The 19044-nt window shown below is 35.6% G+C and overlaps 1 protein-coding gene across 8 annotated transcripts in view; it reads right to left on the bottom strand.

The window, feature by feature from the left end:
• RAPGEF6 (Rap guanine nucleotide exchange factor 6) overlaps positions 1-19044 on the bottom strand; it is a 268596-nt gene that overhangs the window by 40885 nt on the left and 208667 nt on the right. For 5 of the 8 annotated variants that reach the window (XM_050962513.1, XM_050962511.1, XM_050962516.1 and 2 more), the window contains 6 exons: positions 16420-16577; positions 15048-15062; positions 13078-13318; positions 10880-11263; positions 5221-5432; positions 4251-4374 (listed from right to left, as the gene is read on the bottom strand). In XM_050962513.1, the coding sequence (XP_050818470.1) occupies positions 4251-4374; positions 5221-5432; positions 10880-11263; positions 13078-13318; positions 15048-15062; positions 16420-16577 (1134 nt within the window). The remainder of the gene's footprint in view (positions 1-4250; positions 4375-5220; positions 5433-10879; positions 11264-13077; positions 13319-15047; positions 15063-16419; positions 16578-19044) is intronic. The other 3 variants (XM_050962518.1, XM_050962515.1, XM_050962514.1) reach the window with 1 other exon arrangement.

Consider the following 19044-nt stretch of genomic DNA (forward strand, 5'->3'; position numbering starts at 1 on the left):
AAAAGCCAAGCAATTAAGAGGGGAAGATATTTGGAGTCAGACTTGTTAACAGAAGCAGAATTTTAAAATCTATTTAAATCCAAACCTTAATACACATAGGAAAGAAAAGATGTTTGTGTTCGCAACTCAATATCCCTGCAATAAGGGATGAGCATTCTCAATCCACATCTTGGACGCCAATGATCTAGCAAAACTAGGGAATCCGATTTTGCATCCTTCGACTTAAAATAGGAGGAAAAAATGCTGAGACACAAGCTTTCAGTCTGCCTTTTTGCATCATACAGTAGAAGAACTGGGCACAAACAATTTTAAGAAGTATTTGCAGATCACCTTTAAAGGCCTATACTTACACCCATCCCCTCCTTAATGGCTTTCTAGCATAGGAGTGAGGGTGACTGTATACGGGTTTTTAAATAAATATAAAACAAACAAAAAGAAAAGAAACTGGCTTCAGCAATAAACTGAACTCACAGCTGTAGGTCCTCACTGAAGTATTCTAGACTTTCGTGTCCCAGCATCACCTGCTATACCTCCTCTGTACATACAGAGAGATGGAAAGATGGACAGCCAATGAACAGGTACCGAGATCCCAAGGTAAGGGAGACGTTATTGGCAGAATTTACTGTGCTGATTTGCATTAGGAAATCTCACCTGATAAAGTGTAGGTGGATGACTAGACAACTTTATACTTAATCATTAATGACCTATGGGTTTTATTTCTTATGTACATACAGAGTTTTTAAAAAGTCAATTCCTTTTAAAAATCATACACATTTTCTCATTCTCATTTAAATTGTTTTCACAATCCCAGGGTTGGAACGTGTTAGCTATGTCATTGTCCTTCATACTACTCAGAAGAAAGAAATAATAGAAGAGGTATGTTGATTATAATTCCTATTTAAATTTATTTATTTTTAGTTTTTATTTAGTTTTATTTATTTTTGCTATTTTGTTCTTTTTTCTTTAATAGAAACTCTAGGATCAAGGATTATTTGGCTCTAGGAAGCCAAATAATGCCAATAATCAGCTCCAATATATTAAGTCATTGTAATATGCAGGCATTGGTTAGAATCTTTATTAACCAATCATATTGCACTCTCAATCATTTTGGTCCCTATTCTACATTCCTTGGACAACCAAAACTCCAAGTGAAGTCAATGAGGATTTTGGAATGTGCCCAAATGCAGGATTTGATCCTTTGTAAGTACAGTTAAAAAATGTGAGATATTACGCAACTCAGAATTACAATTGGACTCAAAGTTTAGCGAGGATTATAATTACAATAACCCAATACATAGCTGCAGTATAAAACAATAAGTACTAGTTTGAACTTCTGAGATAGGTTTTAAAAGTTGTTTTAAAAAATACTCTGCATTAGACTGTAATTGGATAACAGTTTCTCTTTCTGCATTAAACTAAAGTTGAAACAGCTTATCTAGAACATAAAATCAACTCGAGGTACAAAAGCTAAATCTGTTTACCAAATATATGTATTGCAGGGTTAATAAAATGCATGCTGTATTTCAAATGCATGCACTAATGAGGAGGATGCAGTATGTTAAAAGTTGCATAATCTTTGTTTATCTTAATTGCATTCATCTCTACACTTACCCCAAACTTCTCCACCTCTTCTTCCTGTAAGCAAGAGCCATATACATTGAAGCATGTATTTGAACAGAAAAGCACAGGAAAAATATCACAGTTGACATTCAGGAAGAAAAAGATGTAGACAGGAAAGTATAGAAAAGAAAAAATGCTATCAGGCAAACATTCTTCTCAAAGAATAATATACGGTTTTAACGGAATGCGGTGGGGGGAGAGGAGAACTCCATACAATATTTTAATGAATATAGAAGAATATATTGCATGTTTTTATGTTTAACCTACAAATTTAAAGCCAAACTCCAGTTAACTTGTGGGAAATATTTAACATGAAAAATCAATGTTTGATGTTGCATCATCAAATTCAAACAGCTTACCTGTTATTATTTACTTTTGACAGACAGTATGAAACATTTATATCTTTTAGAAAAATTCACATTGTGGGAAGTGTTATGAGATTAACGGAATTTAATGCATTAGAATTGTAATTATAAGAAACATACTAAGAAATGGTATAAATTTGTGTTTTTCATTTTGATTGCTTGTGGAAAAATATGTTATTTGACAAATATATTCTAAAGAATTAGAAGCTTTGTTCTAATTAGTAATGAACTTGTTGAAGTATTTGCACAAGCACTACATTTTTTTTGTTCATTTGTCTTTTTAATCAAAATGTTTTATTGGAGTTTTTTATAACAGAGGAAACTGATTGACTATACGGGAGAAACAATGAAACTGACTATAAATGAAATGAAAAAAGAAGACCTTTTCCCTTCTAATCACAGGTGCTAATTAGAACAATAGCAGACAAAGCATTTTATGAGATCACTCTGTTTGATGTCAAGTATCAGAGGGTAGCCGTGTTAGTCTGGATCTGTAAAAGCAGCAAAGAATCCTGTGGCACCTTATAGACTAACAGACGTTTTGGAGCATGAGCTTTCGTGGGTGAATACCCACTTCCTCAGATGCATGTAATGGAAATATCCAGGGGCAGGTATATATATGTGTGCTAGCAAGCAAGCTAGAGATAACGAGGTCAGTTCAATCAGGGAGGATGAGGCCCTGTTCTAGCAGTTGAGGTGTGAAAACCAAGAGAGGAGAAACTGGTTCTGTAATTGGCTTGCTTGCTAGCACACATATATATACCTGCCCCTGGATATTTCCATTACATGCATCTGAGGAAGTGGGTATTCACCCACGAAAGCTCATGCTCCAAAACGTCTGTTAGTCTATAAGGTGCCACAGGATTCTTTGCTGCTCTGTTTGATGTGCCCCTTAAGATGCATATTGGAAGTTTAAAAGGCATATCACAGGTGAACTATTTATTTGACATTCAATCAGTGTAACAATTAGACTTTATTGTCTCCTGTGAAGCATTTAAAGTATAGATAGATTTTCAGACAGAACTGATCTGTAAATATATGATTTACCTATATAACTGTAATGGTTTCTGATGAGCCACTGTAATTCATCAGATGAATATTTTACGGATTTCATTTTAAATGTGGATTTTTTGCTTGTATAATCTATACTGTTATGAAAGCAAGACCCTTCTCTGAAAAGTGACTATGCTAAAACAACATTGTGGTATGCCACATTTGTAGCTCAATAATTACATACCAAACTTGCTCACATTACAAGTAAAATGGCGCTTTTTCTAACTGCCAGCCCTGAAAAATCACTGTGTGAACTGAATACCAAGTTAGGTTCCTTCTGGCTAAGGCCTTGTCTACAATGTCACTTTACAGCGCTACAACTTTCTTGCTCAGGGGTGTGAAAAACACCCTCCCCGCCCCCCCTTCCTCCCCCCGAACCCTGCAAGTTTCAGCACTGTAGAATGGCAGTGTAGACACCGCTGGTAACAGGACTCCCATCACTGGCAGCTACTCCCCTCGTGGGGGAGGGGGGCTTTACAGCACTGAGAGAGCTCTCTCTCAGCGTTGGTGCTGCAACTACACAGCCAGTTGCTAGTGAAGACATACCCTTAACTAACATTCTTACTGATTCAGTATGGGGCGTCACCCTGACTCAGCTGCTGTAGGGGCCACCACACTAAAGTCCTACACTTGGGCTGCGCAAGGGGACCATGGGTGAAGAGGGTGGGGGTAGGGGACCTCTGTACTGTTCCTGCATAAATCAGTTCGACCAGATGAAATATGGCAGGCCCACAGAACGTATATTTACATGGATCTTGAGACTCTAACATCCTGTACACCTGACACGGAATAGCTCCTGCTTCTTTTCCAGCCAACAGACTACAAGTAGCCTCATGTCTTGTCCCAGATTGGAGATGGTGGTGGTTCTACACTGCACTCCATCTGCACACAGCCTGATTATAATCAGGCTGTACGCAGGTGTAGTGATTTTTTTCTGTGATGCATAATAAAATAAATAGTGATTGTACTAACATACCCTAAAGTGCTAGCCAGATTATGAAAAATAAACAGGAATATTTCCATTTTAAAATCATGGTAAAATATATTCCTTACTCTTACAAATCCCCTTTGGTACAGATTTCACTCTAATGATAAATGTTAATGATAATGAAATAATAATGGAACATAAATACGTGGTCATGCACAAAAACCCACACCCTATCCACTGTATAAGAGATATCTTTAATCCTACTTTCTTGTTTAATTGCACACCTTTGTCTGAACATTACAGCTGGATCCATGTTAGCAGAGGTCATTCTGACGACTTGTCGAATTTCTTTGGCAATCATTCTAAGTTTCTCAAAATTTACCAGGCCATCCACTTTTGAATCATTTCCTGTGCAATGAAATATGCAGAACAAATATAAGCAATATTCATTACTTTTCTAAGGCTGACATGTTATTTGTCTCCCATAATATCACCCTTCAGCAGATGTCAAAAGCCTTTAATTCAAGTATCAGTCAAAACCAGGAAGTAGCATAGTGGCAGAATACAGATGCCAGTCAGGCCTACTCAAAGTAGATAGGAATGCTCCCTCTGCCCTTGTTAATTTAATTCTAAAGTGGCAGCTGTCAGTAGGGGAAAAATGGAACAATCTGACTATGCACAGATTTATTTTCATATGTTAAAATGATGCAAATATGAAACTGACACATTTACCTTTTTAAATTAGTTCAAACAATTCTGAGACAACAGATCTGAAAGCTTCCCATATTCAGAACCCTTTAACCTTTACTAATGAAGAACAGAAAACTGTTAAAAAGGGAAAGGTTTTAAATAAGGAGAAATATTTTAAAGCAAAAGTAACCCTCTGCAAGTCACTACATGGAACTAACTCTGCAAATACTGTAATGATGACTTATGACAGAAACGTATATGAAGTGTTCTGAACATTGTTTACTACAGTCAAAAGCTCTTCTATCATAACCTTGGAGGCAGTTGATGAAGATTAAATTTTTTAAATATTTAATATCTCCACTGAATTTTTAATTTTTGTCTAGGATCTGCCTCCTCTGTTACACATTCTGCATTATATTTCATTTTAATCAAGAGGAGACTACATCATGCATTATATTACGTATTCTTTTTAGTCATATAATGTGGAACACTGGAAACAAAAGAAGAAAGGATTAAAATATTATTCTACGTTTTGATTTATTACGTCTCTACATAGGGAGTTACCTTCATGCAGAAATGTAATATCCTTCTTCACAACAGGAAACAGTGGAATAATTGGTGGCTGCATGCTCTGACTGCTAAGAATGTTGCGGTACTTTGCCATGTTTCTAGATGGATCAAAAAGATCTTGAAGGTCTCTAAGGTGCTTTTCATACTTGCTTGGTAGCTTTTCCCAGGTACCTCTGAGTCGTGCTACTGGTGCCAGATTTAGCCCACTGTAAAAGATAATTTTTTTCCATTATCAGCTGTTAAATGGGGACTATTGCATTTAATAAGGTGGTGAAGGCTTCTTTTTTTAAAAAAGGGAAAATGGATTTTTAAAAGGCTAACTTTAAATCTGGGTATTTGCCACACTATAGCCAAATAAAGTTACCAATAAGCCACTGCTGGGCACACTCCTGAACACTGAAAATGAAAATGGGACATGAAGTGTATGATAACACTTTCATAGTCATAGTATGCCTATTTAAAAATATAGTTCCAAGACAAATCTATTACCTGTGTTCAGCTAAGTTAACAACCATTTTTTGACAATGAGATTCTATACCAAAGAAAGGATATCAAGGGTGAAAAATTAATGAAGTGATTAAGAGGTACAGTTACAATAAGAAGGCAAGAGGAGTGAGCAGAACATTCATTACAAACACAAGTGGGGAGAAATCTTAGAAGGAACAGATTGGGAGCCTTTATAATGGGTAGTATTGCTATGCAAATTAGTGAAAGAGGTAGATATTTCAAAAAAAATTGTTACATCTGACTCATTTGGTGCATGTTACAATCCTTAAAAAATTAGAGACAGGTGCACATTTTATAAATCAAATTAAAAAGCTCCATCCACTAAGTTAAAGTTGCATAAGAATCATACAGTCATTAGATTAATGACTTTTGTTCATCAGTACCATGGATCCTTATAGTTTCAGAACAACAAGATGCATTCTATTCTGCCTCATGCATCAGCAAAATTATTCCATGAATTCTGATTCTCCAGAATCTTTATTATACATGGGTTAAGAAGCAGAACACACGCAGCTTGATATTCATATTACCAGCAGTGCAAATGCAACCAGCTGTTAGAAAAATCTCGCTTTAATATGTACATTGAACAAACCCAGTAGGAAAAATAGGTCAGTTATATTAAGTAGAATGACTTTAAAAAAATTATAGCTACTAAAAAAGATAGCTTGTCCATCATCCTCTCTCACACACCTGCTTTCTATAGGAAGTTTCTTTCAGTAGACATAAGATTTGGGTTCCAAAACCAACCAATTGTGCTCTCTGTCCATATTATTAGCTGGGTAGGTATTTCAGTTAAATTCAGCTGCACCCCTTATTTTTCTACTCAGTCACAACTGGTTTGCTCCGTTTGCAACCCAAAGACTTATGATTTTAACATTTATACCGCATACATTAGCAATACAGAACAGTCAATATTAGATTAAGTTGCACTTAAATCACTAAACTAAGATTTGCTGTTATTGATCAGGACACTGCTCTATGAAACCAAAACAATTGTTCTTTCTAAAAGGCAGCAAATAAATAAGCCTCTTTTTAATATGACATGATAGGGATTAGATATTTTGTTTTATTACATTTTGTCTATGCTACCACAGAAAGTAAGAAATGAAGATAAACTTACTCGTCAGCAGAAAATAAATGTCTCATTTTCTTTTGAAACATAACAACTGAAATTTGGAGGTGTCCCCCTCCTGCCCCCAATAAAATCATCCCTGTGCTTATCCACTATCCTTAGGGGCTGATCAGGACACTTATGTACTGCTCTACACTGGGTGAGGGGGTAGAGTTGCTTACAGGGCAGCCACAAGGAAGCTTTGGGACTGAAAGAGACAATTTCTTCTTGAGGGGAATGCAAAGAGGAAATGCACCTGCTGTGCTCCCTCAGGAGGGTGCATCATGAGCTGCCTGGTGTAACTAGCCAGATGCAGTGGCTGGTGGTGTGCAGGGCTGGTCATGGTCCTTTCCTCCTGTTGTCTCTTTAAGGGGAGTTGTGCCTCAAAGAGACCCAGGATAGCAATCACAATTGGCGTTACCCTAGGGACAAACTGAGAGAAAGGCTCCTTGCATTCTGACTCCTTTCCTTGTGTGTGCTCATTCAATTCCAGCTAAGCCTGGTCTTTAATATGTTATCAGGACATTTTCCAGCCCCACAAAAAACTAATGACCATGACATGTCAAAATCAGTACAACTGATTTTTTTTTTGTTTGTCAGATAATTTGGCAGCCCTGCAGAGAAGATAACATCCACAAAATGCCTACTCCTTAGCATGATTACCACATTAAATACGTTGAATGTGAATATAATATTTTCAATTTGAGAGGTTAAACATCACAGATAATAATTTTCCAACTGCATTAAGAATTTCCATGATAAAACTTTTTAAAACCTTTCATTACAATGCAACAGTCAAATAATAAAGTCAATGAAGCAATTTAATCCTGTTAAGTGCTGTATTTTTTCCCAGGAATTTACATTTAGGAAAACAAGTAAGGTGTTTCTTTTGCCATTTCTTTTGCCATTAACCCTAACTTGGCAGCACAGAGTGTGATTAGCAGGTAATAGTATTTCATCTCTGACCTACTAATTTTGAAGCGTACTTGAAATTTTGTATTAGCTCAATCCCTAGAGGATTTTTATGACACTCATATGCTTCCAGTGCTGGATAAGAAGGGAAAAGAATATCATTTAACATGCTCTTTCTTGTAGAAGGCATTTGGATTCACAGATTATTAATGAAAAGGCTTCCAAGTAATACTTCAGCATCTGATGTTATATACAGGTGAAATCAGAATTCCTTTCAATTAGTATACATTGAAGTATCTGCAGTAATAATATAATAATAATAGTGCACAAATACATTGATAAATATCCAGTATATTTTAGTACACTTTATTTAAAGCAGGGTTGTACTGGTGCTTGACGACTCTTATTAAAAAAAATAATTGGCCCTAAGACAAAGTACATATTTCTAGTGGCATTTTACTGTATTAATAATACAGTAAAATGTATTAATTTCTTAAAACAGAATCAGTATCTATATAGATACAGATTGAAAGAGTAAAAACAAATCGAACAAAGTAGATCAATTTACATTTACAGTCAGATTAAAGTGTTATGATCATGAAGCCTAATCTTGCATCAATCCTCATACTAGTCTAATCTGCTGGTTTAATGCCACTCCCTTGTAGAAAAGGGTATTTTTAACATAACATGGATATTATTATTAGTCTTTCGTAGTACCCACAAATATTAAACACTGAAAGACATTCCTGACCCAAAAAGGTTAAACTCCCACAGTGAAAGTATTCTATGCAGATCAGTACAGAGAAGAGTAGAAAACATTTGTCATTTTGCAATACATTCTAAAATATAATATAGGAAATGATTTAAGCAGGAAAATAAGGCACAAATGAAGTTACTTTAAAATATTTATATCATTCTGGTCATCCTATAAGGAGATTATAGAAAATATACAAGCAAGAATACCACATGATACAGGGATTTACAGGTCTTAGTTTACAAGGTTACAGAAACTCAATCTATATCCTTTAGAAAAAAGCAGATTAAATGATGTATATACTGAACGCACACCAAAAAAGCAGATAAGGGAGGACCCTCACTGAATCCTAAAAACTCCTGAAGGCACCAGAATGGTTTCACGCTGGCTCTTAGGATTTATAACATACAAAAGATAAGGGAAGAAAAGCTTGATAAGGGATGGTGTCCTGTGCTAAAGCAATTTTTGAGAGGATTTAGTTTTTATAGGAGTACTTATTATAGAGAACTAGTAAGGGCAATGTTGTGAGCCACTATTGGGATGGTTTGAAGTAGCAAGACATATATTTGACTATATATATGGACCTTAGGAAATGCATGACAATTTTAGTTTCAATAATGACCCTTAGTATAACATTTATGGGATGCCATGCAAACAATTTCTGCAATTACAGTCTCAGTAACTTTAAACAGCTCATACATCTCTGTATGAAAAGATAAATTTACATTTTATTGGAAAAATGTAACTACTTTATAACGTCACCCACAATAAGTTTTTTTTTTTTTTAAAGAACAAAATGATTTGGAAACTCAGCCTAAGATTACCGCTCTATATATCAAAGATAAAAGGAAGTGCATTTTAATATCATGCAGTTATGTAATTCACCATCGTCGTGATTAGTGGAATAAAAAAAAGTTAGAAATTTTGTTTAACCCAAATACACAGTTGTATAAATATGAGATTCAAAAAGCATCAAAACTGGTTAATTTTAAAATAAATACAAAATCGGCACAATTGTCCCCAAACACTATTGCCAAATCATTTGCATATCTGATAAATCTTATAAACAAAATCTACCAGTCATAACAATGTGCCCTCCAGACACATGCAGAAAGGACTACGCTAAGGGAAGGAAGGCATCATCTGGACACAGGATGCCAAATTGCAAATGAGTTACTTGTGGCACAGCCAAAAAAAGGCATGTTTCCTTAGAAATAAGGATAAAAACAAAGGTTGATTTCTCAAACAAGACTTCAGTCCTAGAGGGCCTGATGAAGACAAAATATAGTCAGGTAGAGTAGTTCCTACCCATGAGAAACTAGGCATTAGGAAATGGCGAAGAGGGTATCTATTTCTGCATATCTATATGCACAGTAGAGATCTCTTCAGGATTAGCTTCACAAATGGATAGCCCCGAATAAAACAGAATCACACATGTTCTGTAAATCAGGCTAAGGGAATTAAAGGGTGGAAAAAACTTCAAATATCCTAATTCTCAGAAATAGTATTAGTGTTGATTGGCTGAAAAATTAGTCCAGATAGATGTATTGTGAAGAATTGTCTTTTTGACAAATGATGGGGTCTAAGCAATTGAGAACAGGACATTTGTTTGGCTCAGACTATTCAAATCAATGAAGTTGCATATGGTATAAATCAGAATTAGTCCCAAAATGCAAAGGAAGAACCCAAATACATCAAGTAGAGAGAACAGAAAAGGTGCTGAGTGACTGGTTAGAGAACGGAGGAAAATTTAAATTAGCCAGACTAAGATGAGACAGATTGGAGAATGGGTTGGGGAAGAATCTACAAGAATGAGGGGAAAAAAATTATGTAACTGCCTTATCTCTGGTTTCTTTCAAATACACAGGGAGAAAGTAATGATGAGTGAAAAGGAAGTATGCTCAAAAGCCCAAAGTACTCAGGAATCAGAGAAGCAGAGCAATCAATGAAAACAGCAGCAATATTCAGCAGGTTTCTAAGGTTTCTAAACCAAGAGCACGGCTTGTCCAAACATTCTATCTCCTTTACTTATCCTCATGGACAGCAAAGAATACACAGATAACAGTAAAGGAGCAATGACAAATACCACAGTATAAATACTTAAAAAAACTGAGGGCAAGGGAGGGGAAAAAAATGTAGTGAATTTATACCTTTTTGTATAGACTAGTATGCTGTGCAACTTGAAAATTTGTTTTAAAATATACTGTACGCCCACAAGTTGTTGTCAGACTAAATATTCTCTTTTCTTGCCTACAATGGAAGTTATTAAAATTGCATTTGATGCCACAATCATATTCAGCTCTAATTTAATATGAGTAAAAAATATAAAATTCAGATGATCAATATCTGCCAGAACAATAGTACTTTACCTTATAACGGCAAACATGGAATTGAAGTTCTTGCATTCTCGACAGTGTAGGGCAATTTTAATGAAATGCTTAACAATCTTCATTCTTTTGAGCTGGTTGGGCTCTGTTAAAATTTCTGTGGCAACCCAGAATGTCTCTTGGTTAATGACATCCTCAAACTGTTTCAGGTGAGCATTTCCTGTTTTGGAGTCCATCTTATAGAGGTCATCGATGTATTCAGTAGGCTCAATATTGCGAAATAATTCAAAATCCCTCATTGATAGCTGAGTAGCCACCTCAATGGTGCTCAGTTGAAGAAGAGAAATCTGACTCTCTCTGAGCAGCTCCTGGGCATCCTCATCTGAGCATAACGTCTCTGTTTCCATATTGTTTTTCAGATAATACCTAAAGGTAAATTGTATTATAATAATAAAAACTTTAGAACAGCTTTCCTCTGACATTCTGAATGTTCTTTACATACAATTAAATTTAACATCACCCCTTGATGCCTCAACGTTATCCCTACTTGACAGACATACCAACTGGCGAGGTTATCTATAATGGACATGCCTAGCACCTAATAGTGAGAGGCAATTTGGGAATGGAACTCAGGTGAGTTTCAACTCTCAGCTTCTTACTCTACCCACTGCACAACGCTGTCATTACTAAAGTGAAAAAGTTTAATATGCTATGAGGCCATTTTAATATTTTCTTCCTCTTCACTAATCACTAGTTTCTATATACTAGCCTGCAACAGTGTAGAGAATAGCCTTGCCCTTCAGTAAAAGGTCAGTAGCTTGTCTATTTGCAAATGCAGCAGTAAATTAACACTTTGAATGGCCCTGGATCCTGAGAAATATTTGACATCTTGATGTAAATGTATTTTCCCATTTTTGATGGAAAAATTAGCATAATATATTAACATGTACATGAAGCACACAGTACTCAGGAAATGAAAAAGCATGTAAGAAAATCACTTTCATGCTCCAAAGAAGATCACTTACAGATATAGAAATGACTGCCCTTCATAAATTCTCTATTGCCTTGTAAGGAGAATTGAACAGAATTTTCTACTTTCTAACACATCTTCTGGACTGGATCAGATCATCAGGCAATGTGCTAAAGCCCTTAATGTTTGTGTAACTCTCAATGATTTGCATAAAAACTGATGCACATATCTTAAGTTAATATCAACTAGCTGTAATATTACATTTTAGAAAAAGAAAGTTAGCACATCTTTTGATTAGAAGGCAAACATGGTAAACATCACGAGAGTATATATATTATTCCTTTTTAATGTAAACCATTGTATATCTTGCACTGACCTTCTGAATTGAGTTTAGTGACTGAACTTATTTCAAACTTTTTGAACATTAAACTTTATCTGCCATGTATTACTCAGATACTATACTTTTCTAATAGTTAGATATCCAACTACCACTTGTCATGAACCTCTCCTCCTTTCGAGTGATGGATACAACCATACCAGTGACTAAAAATATTTGTAGGGGAACTCACATTCCTACATCCACAGTAAGAGTGTTTTTTATGACTTAAACTTAAACTCAGTTTGAGAGCTCTGAAAAAGTTGCAGTGGCCAGGAAAGCTCTCCTGCAAACTCCTGAGACACTAGACAAGAGTGTTCTGAGAGCTATTGGCATTTATGGAGGAAAAACCTTAGCCCTCACCTCCCAGCAAAACATACTTAGCAGCTGTAGGAAGCCTTCCTTCTAATGCTGATTAATGGCACTGGAATTCAGTGTAAGTATACAATTTTACAGATGGACAGCATCAGAGATCATAAGTACCAGAATGCGAGGAATAAGTTCCCATCAACTTCAGGTGGAAATGATCTCCTTTCCCCACTCCAAGAAAGCCTGAGATTATAATTACATGCTGAGTGGATGCATAAAATATTTTTTTCTGCCATAAAAGCAGGAAAAGAGCAGACAGGTCAAATAAGCACAGCAAGCAGAAACACTATAATTACAGTTTAAAATAATTCATCTTATTTGCACATAACCTAGGGCAGCAATTCTGTTAGAATTTTTGTGTACACTGAAATAAATGCTTACATCTTAAGCAATTCTCAGTAATATAGGAGACAATTCTAGACTTTCTTCTCCAGTTTTAATGGAGACACTGTTCTCTGATATATTTTTCAAAATGCTTCATTTTTAAAGACAAAGTCAAACAAAACAAAAGAAGTACAATTTTACCTTCCATTGAGCTGGATTCTGTCTGCTAATTTAGAGAACTGATCTGGAAGCCTTCTCTGTTTGATGACTCCCTCAGGACTAACAGACACCTCACAGAGAGAGTAGGTTTCTGGGGCTCCTATCAAGTTGAATTCGTGCACTGCATGACTCACAACTTCTTTTGCAGTAGTGTCTTTGCTTATTATAATGTAACAGCTTTGTTGATCTGCTTTGAAAACTCTTATAACTTGATCTGGAATATCTAAATTTAAAGAAAAACACCATTAAAATGCAAAACTGATACTTCCCTTGAAAGGATAAAGTATTCATCTGTCAGATGGGGTGAAAAACATCTAGGTCTAGATAAAAAGTAAATTCTCAATATTTGTTCTCATTTTTCTAAAAATCCATCCTGTTTTTTCCATAATTAAGAAAAGTTAATTACTTTCACAGGATGCAGTGTTGTTGCAGCTGTGTCAGTACCAGGATACTAGAAAAACAAGATGGGTGAGATGATGTCTTTTATTGAACTAACTTCTGATGGTGAGACAGACAAGCTTTTCAGCAACACAGAGCTCTTCCTCAGGTCTGGGAAAGTTACACAGAATGTCGCTGGTAAATACAAGGTCAAATAAATAGTTTAGCATGAATACATAGCACATATTCTAAGGGTCTGTTCAAGATGAAGTCTCTTTTTCCACGGAAAAAGAATAGTAATTTATGATTTGCTACCAGCAGCCTTTCCCAGTTGGAAGAAAAAGTAGCCTTGCAGCAGCTGTAACTGAGTTGAAGAGGGGACGAAACAAGGTATTGAGAAAATGCGGACCTAAATAACCTGGTGAACAAAAACTGTGATTCTACCAACTTTTTCACTATGGGTCTATCTATCTGTACGCCACAGTCATATTGATGAATGGTGGACAACTAAAGTTTAGATCTCCCATATAGGTGGGGGAGGGTACTTAGAAAGAACTGTTAGATAAAAGTAAAAATAATTTGTATGTAAGTATTAATTTGAAGTGGAAAAGCTGAGAACAAACAGGGTAAATATTTTATTATGGAAAAAGTGTGTACATTGATAAGAAGAATCAGAAACCAACAAAGGGCCATCTATCGATAACCCTCAGAGAAGTAATGAAACCTTACAAAACAATCTGGCTGTACTGAATAAACAAGCATTATGTCTGATTCTTACGAACAGTATTTGATGTAAAAATACCTACAAAGTCAATGTTTAAAGCAAACAATTTTAATGCAATTTTGAAAATTTACCAAGAAACTTATTTTGATATATCTGTTAAAATCTACAAAATACATGCGCTAGAACTTATAAATAGGAAAGCACATTTTAAAATTTTTTATTACTTTATTTTACCAGTCACAAAGAGAGACATACCTTTACCAATTACTTTGGTTTGGGTGCTGTTGCTGATTTTTCTGTTTGTTTTTATTTAAATGTAAATAGTATTTTAAAAAATCTATTTTCCCATTCATGATTCAATTTGCAGGGAAAAAACAGTGGACATTCAAGTTGGCAAGCAAAAAGATTTTACAAAAAAACAAACATACCACCACCAGATAGCCCTTATATAGCACTTTTCATCAGTAGATCTTTAAGTGCTTTACAGAGGAGGTCAGTTGCATTATTCCCATTTTACAGATGAGGAAACCGAGGCACGGTGTGGGAAAGTGACTTGCCCAAGGTCACCCGGTAGGCTAGTGAAATAGAATCCATGTCTCTTGAGTCTCAGTTCAGTGCTTTACCCACTAATCCACACCACCTCCCCCACAAAATAAATAGTTGGTTTAGTTAAAAATGGGTTATAGGGCATGCAATTGTCCAATAAACAAAAACAATAATCCTAATCCTAAAGTTTATGATGCAAATAAAAAATTATAAACAAATATTGGCAATTTAAAATTATGTTCATTTCCACATAAAAGACATGCAATACAAAGAAGATAAGGTTGCCAGAACTCAGGATACTTACAGTAAAAACCAACAGCTGCAGGCAGCAAAAACAAAAATAAATCCATTTATGTAAACATAAAATCTACAGATTACAATAATCATCAATAGTCAAATGAATGTAATATGCTGATCTGCCAAAAAGCTATTTTATACTTCCTTACATTCAAAAATGACTTTGCACAGGCATACTATTAAACTGAATACTGGTTAAGAAAGATTAACTGGCCACAGCTAATGACTATGGAAAATCCTACATCAACATTAAATCAAGATTTTTAGAAAAGTGTGTTTTTTACATGTAGAAAAACAATGAATTTGCAGCAAGAAGGGAAGTGATTTGTCATGGATATTTATGTATACATAAGATGTGCACATCTATTTTACAAGAGAAGTTATGAAGTTATGAAGATAAAGTTAAGTTACATTTATAAAATCTTAGACAAAAGGCAGTTTAATGAATGTATAATTATGCTTAGAATTACATACAGAATAAGGAAACACATGATTCTGGATTGACATGTTTAACAGCAGCTGCATATGATCAACATTTGCCTCCTGCAGCCACTCCATTCCTATAGCAGCAGCAACAGAGAGGCATAGGTAATTAAACTAAAAAGTTTTATTTTTGTTTTTCAAAAATATATTTGAATGAATGAAATGCTCATCAAGGTGTGGGACCAATTGCATTAGCTCGGCACCATACAGGTCCTACCCTTACCCGATATGCTTTTGGAGTGTTTTTTCATGGACTGCACATGAACAGAAGCTACGGTCGGAAGGGCACAGGCGTTGGGAGGAGATGGTAAAGAAGTGGTGAGGGAGCAGACAAGGCCAAGCCACTCTCATTAAAATAATGGTAGAGCTCTCTAAATGGAGGGCACTTGAGATGCCAGGTTCTGCCTTTGCCTGGAGAAAAGAACGAGCTCTCAAGTTACGGCAAAGGAGACCTGGCATGAAGGCTTAAGAGGTGAGGCTCTTTGGGGTTTTGTTTTTTTTTTTTTTTGGTCTGTCTCCAGTTTGGGACCTCACAGGGCCATGGCATGAACAGGTGAGTACAGCTAACAGGTTTAGTGCTAGTAGAAGGTATTGTTTCCCCCAAAATTGGTACATTCAGTAAAAGTTGCAAATAAAGCTTAAAAGTAAACTAACACTGTGGAGCCTTTATTCACTGTGGCAATGTCATTGTAAACACTATATAAATGCTAGGAACCAGTAAATAAAAATGTAGTTTTGTAAATTATGTTTCACTAAAATATGTAAATATTCAGAATCCCTGTATACTGATTTGTAAATAGACTTGCAACATCAACTAATATTTTCTCAGACTGAGTGCTCCGGTGAGTTGCAGAGTTCATTACACATATACAACATAGAGAGATGTATTATTTTACCTGAAGGATTAGTAAAATCCAGCATGCTGGTTGTAGGCTGCAACAGATCAGGACTACTTGATGAGAGTGATCCAGGGATAGGCATTATGGCCAAACTGTGTCTGCACTGCCTTGTTCCAACAATACTGTCATCCTGTGACTGGCTTACACTGCCATCACTGTAAAATAGTTTTAAAAATTACCTACATTTAGCCCCGGCAAAAGTAAAAATAATTTCTCCTCTGTAGGTGCAATGATGTAAAACAAGAAGGAAGCTATGACTTAGAGACAGTTAACAACAATCTGATGTACAACACAAGATCAAACAGATTAAAACACAGTACATTACAGAAAAAAAAAATCCTTGTGATCTCAACACAGAATAAATCTGTCCTTTTGGTTTAATTTAACTCCATTTCTTAATTGATTGCTTTTGAACCTTACCAAAATATTCTGCACAAGAGTAAAAGTATTAGGGTGTGACTTAGTGCAAAGAAATGTTTGGAGGTAAAAGCACGATAGCTCCAAACAAGCTACAATGTAAAATACCTTATAAAATTACCCAATACATAAGTACTTACATATAGTATCTGACATACTAGCTTGGTGATATATAAAGAGAGACTAGGTGAATATACATTGTAGGCTAAGGCATTCATGCCGATTTACAGCATAACTAGTGGGATGGTGAAAGTGTTGCTCAGCACAGCATAAAACATTGGAGTAGAAATTTCCATATGGGTGAACCTACGCACTTCATCTGAACAATGCAGCTGCCTATGCCTTTACTAGTCATGGCCAAATGTTTTAATCTTTTTTATTATAAAAATTAGGGCTGTCAAGCGATTAAAAATATTAATCGTGATTAATCGCACTGTTAAACAATAATAGAATACCATTTAAATATTTTTGATGTTTTCTACATTTTCAAATATATTCATTTCAGTCATAACACAGAATACAAAGTGTACAGTGCTCACTTTATGTTTATTTTTTATTATAAGTATTTGCACTGTATAAAAACAAGCAAAATAGTATTTTTCAATTAATCTAATCTAAGTACCGTAGTGAAACCTCTTAGCATGAAAGTTGAACTTACAAATGTAAGGTACAAAAAATCCTGCATTTAAAAATAAAATAATCATAGAATCATAGAACTGTAGGGGACCTCAAGAGGTCATCTATCTAGTCCAGTCCCCTGCACTCATAGCAGACCATTCCTGACAGGTGTTTGTCTAACCTGCTCTTAAAACGCTTCAATGATGGAGATTCCACAGTCTCCCCAGGAAATTTATTCCAGTACTTAACCACCCTGATAGTTAGGTGGTTTTTCTCAATGTCCAACCTAAACCTCCCTTGCTGCAATTTAAGCCCACTGCTTCTTGTCTTATCCTCAGAGGTTAAGAGAAACAATTTTTCTTCCTCCTCCTCGTAACAACCTTTTACATACTTGAAAACTCGCTTTTTTTGCAACAGCGTTACACTGTTGACTCATTTAGCTTGTGGTCCACTATGAACTCCAGATCCCTTCCTAGGCAGTCATTTCCCATTCTGTATGTGTGCAACTGATTGTTCCTTCCCAAACGGAGTACTTTGCATTTGTCCTTATTAAATTTCATCTTATTTATTTCAGATCATGTCTCCAGTTTGTCATGATCATTTTTAATTTTAATCCTATCCTCCAAAGCACTTGTAACCCCGCCCAGCTTGGTATCTTCCGCAAACTTTGTAAGTGTAATCTATACGCCATTATCTAAATCACTGATGAAGATATTGAACAGATCGACTCAGAACTCGTTATGCCCTTCCAGCATGACTGTGAATCACTTATAACTACTTGCTGGGAATGGTTTTCCAAACAGTTTTGCACCCACCTTATAGTAGCTCCATCTAGGTTGCATTTCCCTATTTTGTTAATGAGAAGGTTATGCGAGACAGTAGCAAAAGATTTACTAAAGATTTACCACATCTACATCTTCCTCCCCCCGGCCCCCATGTCCCCATCCACAAGGCTTATTACCCTGTCAAAGAAAGCTATCAGGTTGGTTTGACACAATTTGTTTTTGACGGTTACTTATCACCTTAATGTAAAACTTTAGGACTGAGTGGACTTTCTAGGCTCTACTTCTTCTTCAGCCAATTGCTCAGACAAACAAGTCTGTTTACATTTTTAGGAGATAATGCTGCCCTCTTCTTGTTACAATGTCACCTGAAAGCGAGAACAGGCGCTTGTATGGCACTGTTGTAGCCAGCATCACAAGATATTTACGTGCCAGATGCGCTAAAGATTCATATGTCCCTTCATGCTTCAATCATCATTCCAGGGAACTTGCGTCCATGCTGATGTTTTTGAGTGCAGTTATGTAACAAACAAACAAATCTACATTTGTAAGTTCCACTTCACAACAGATTGCACTACAGTACTTGTATGAGGTGAACTGAAAAATACTATTTCTTTTATCATTTTTGCAGTGCAAATATTTGTAATAAAATAGACACTTTGATTTCAATTACAACACAGAATACAATATATATGAAAATGTAGAAAAACATACAAAATATTTAATAAATTTAAATTGGCATTCTATTTTTAATAGTGTGATTAAAACTGTGATTAATTTTGAGTTAATCGTGTGAGTTAACTGC

This window comes from Gopherus flavomarginatus, chromosome 7, assembly GCF_025201925.1.
Source record: "Gopherus flavomarginatus isolate rGopFla2 chromosome 7, rGopFla2.mat.asm, whole genome shotgun sequence".
Taxonomy (NCBI): Eukaryota; Metazoa; Chordata; order Testudines; family Testudinidae; genus Gopherus; species Gopherus flavomarginatus.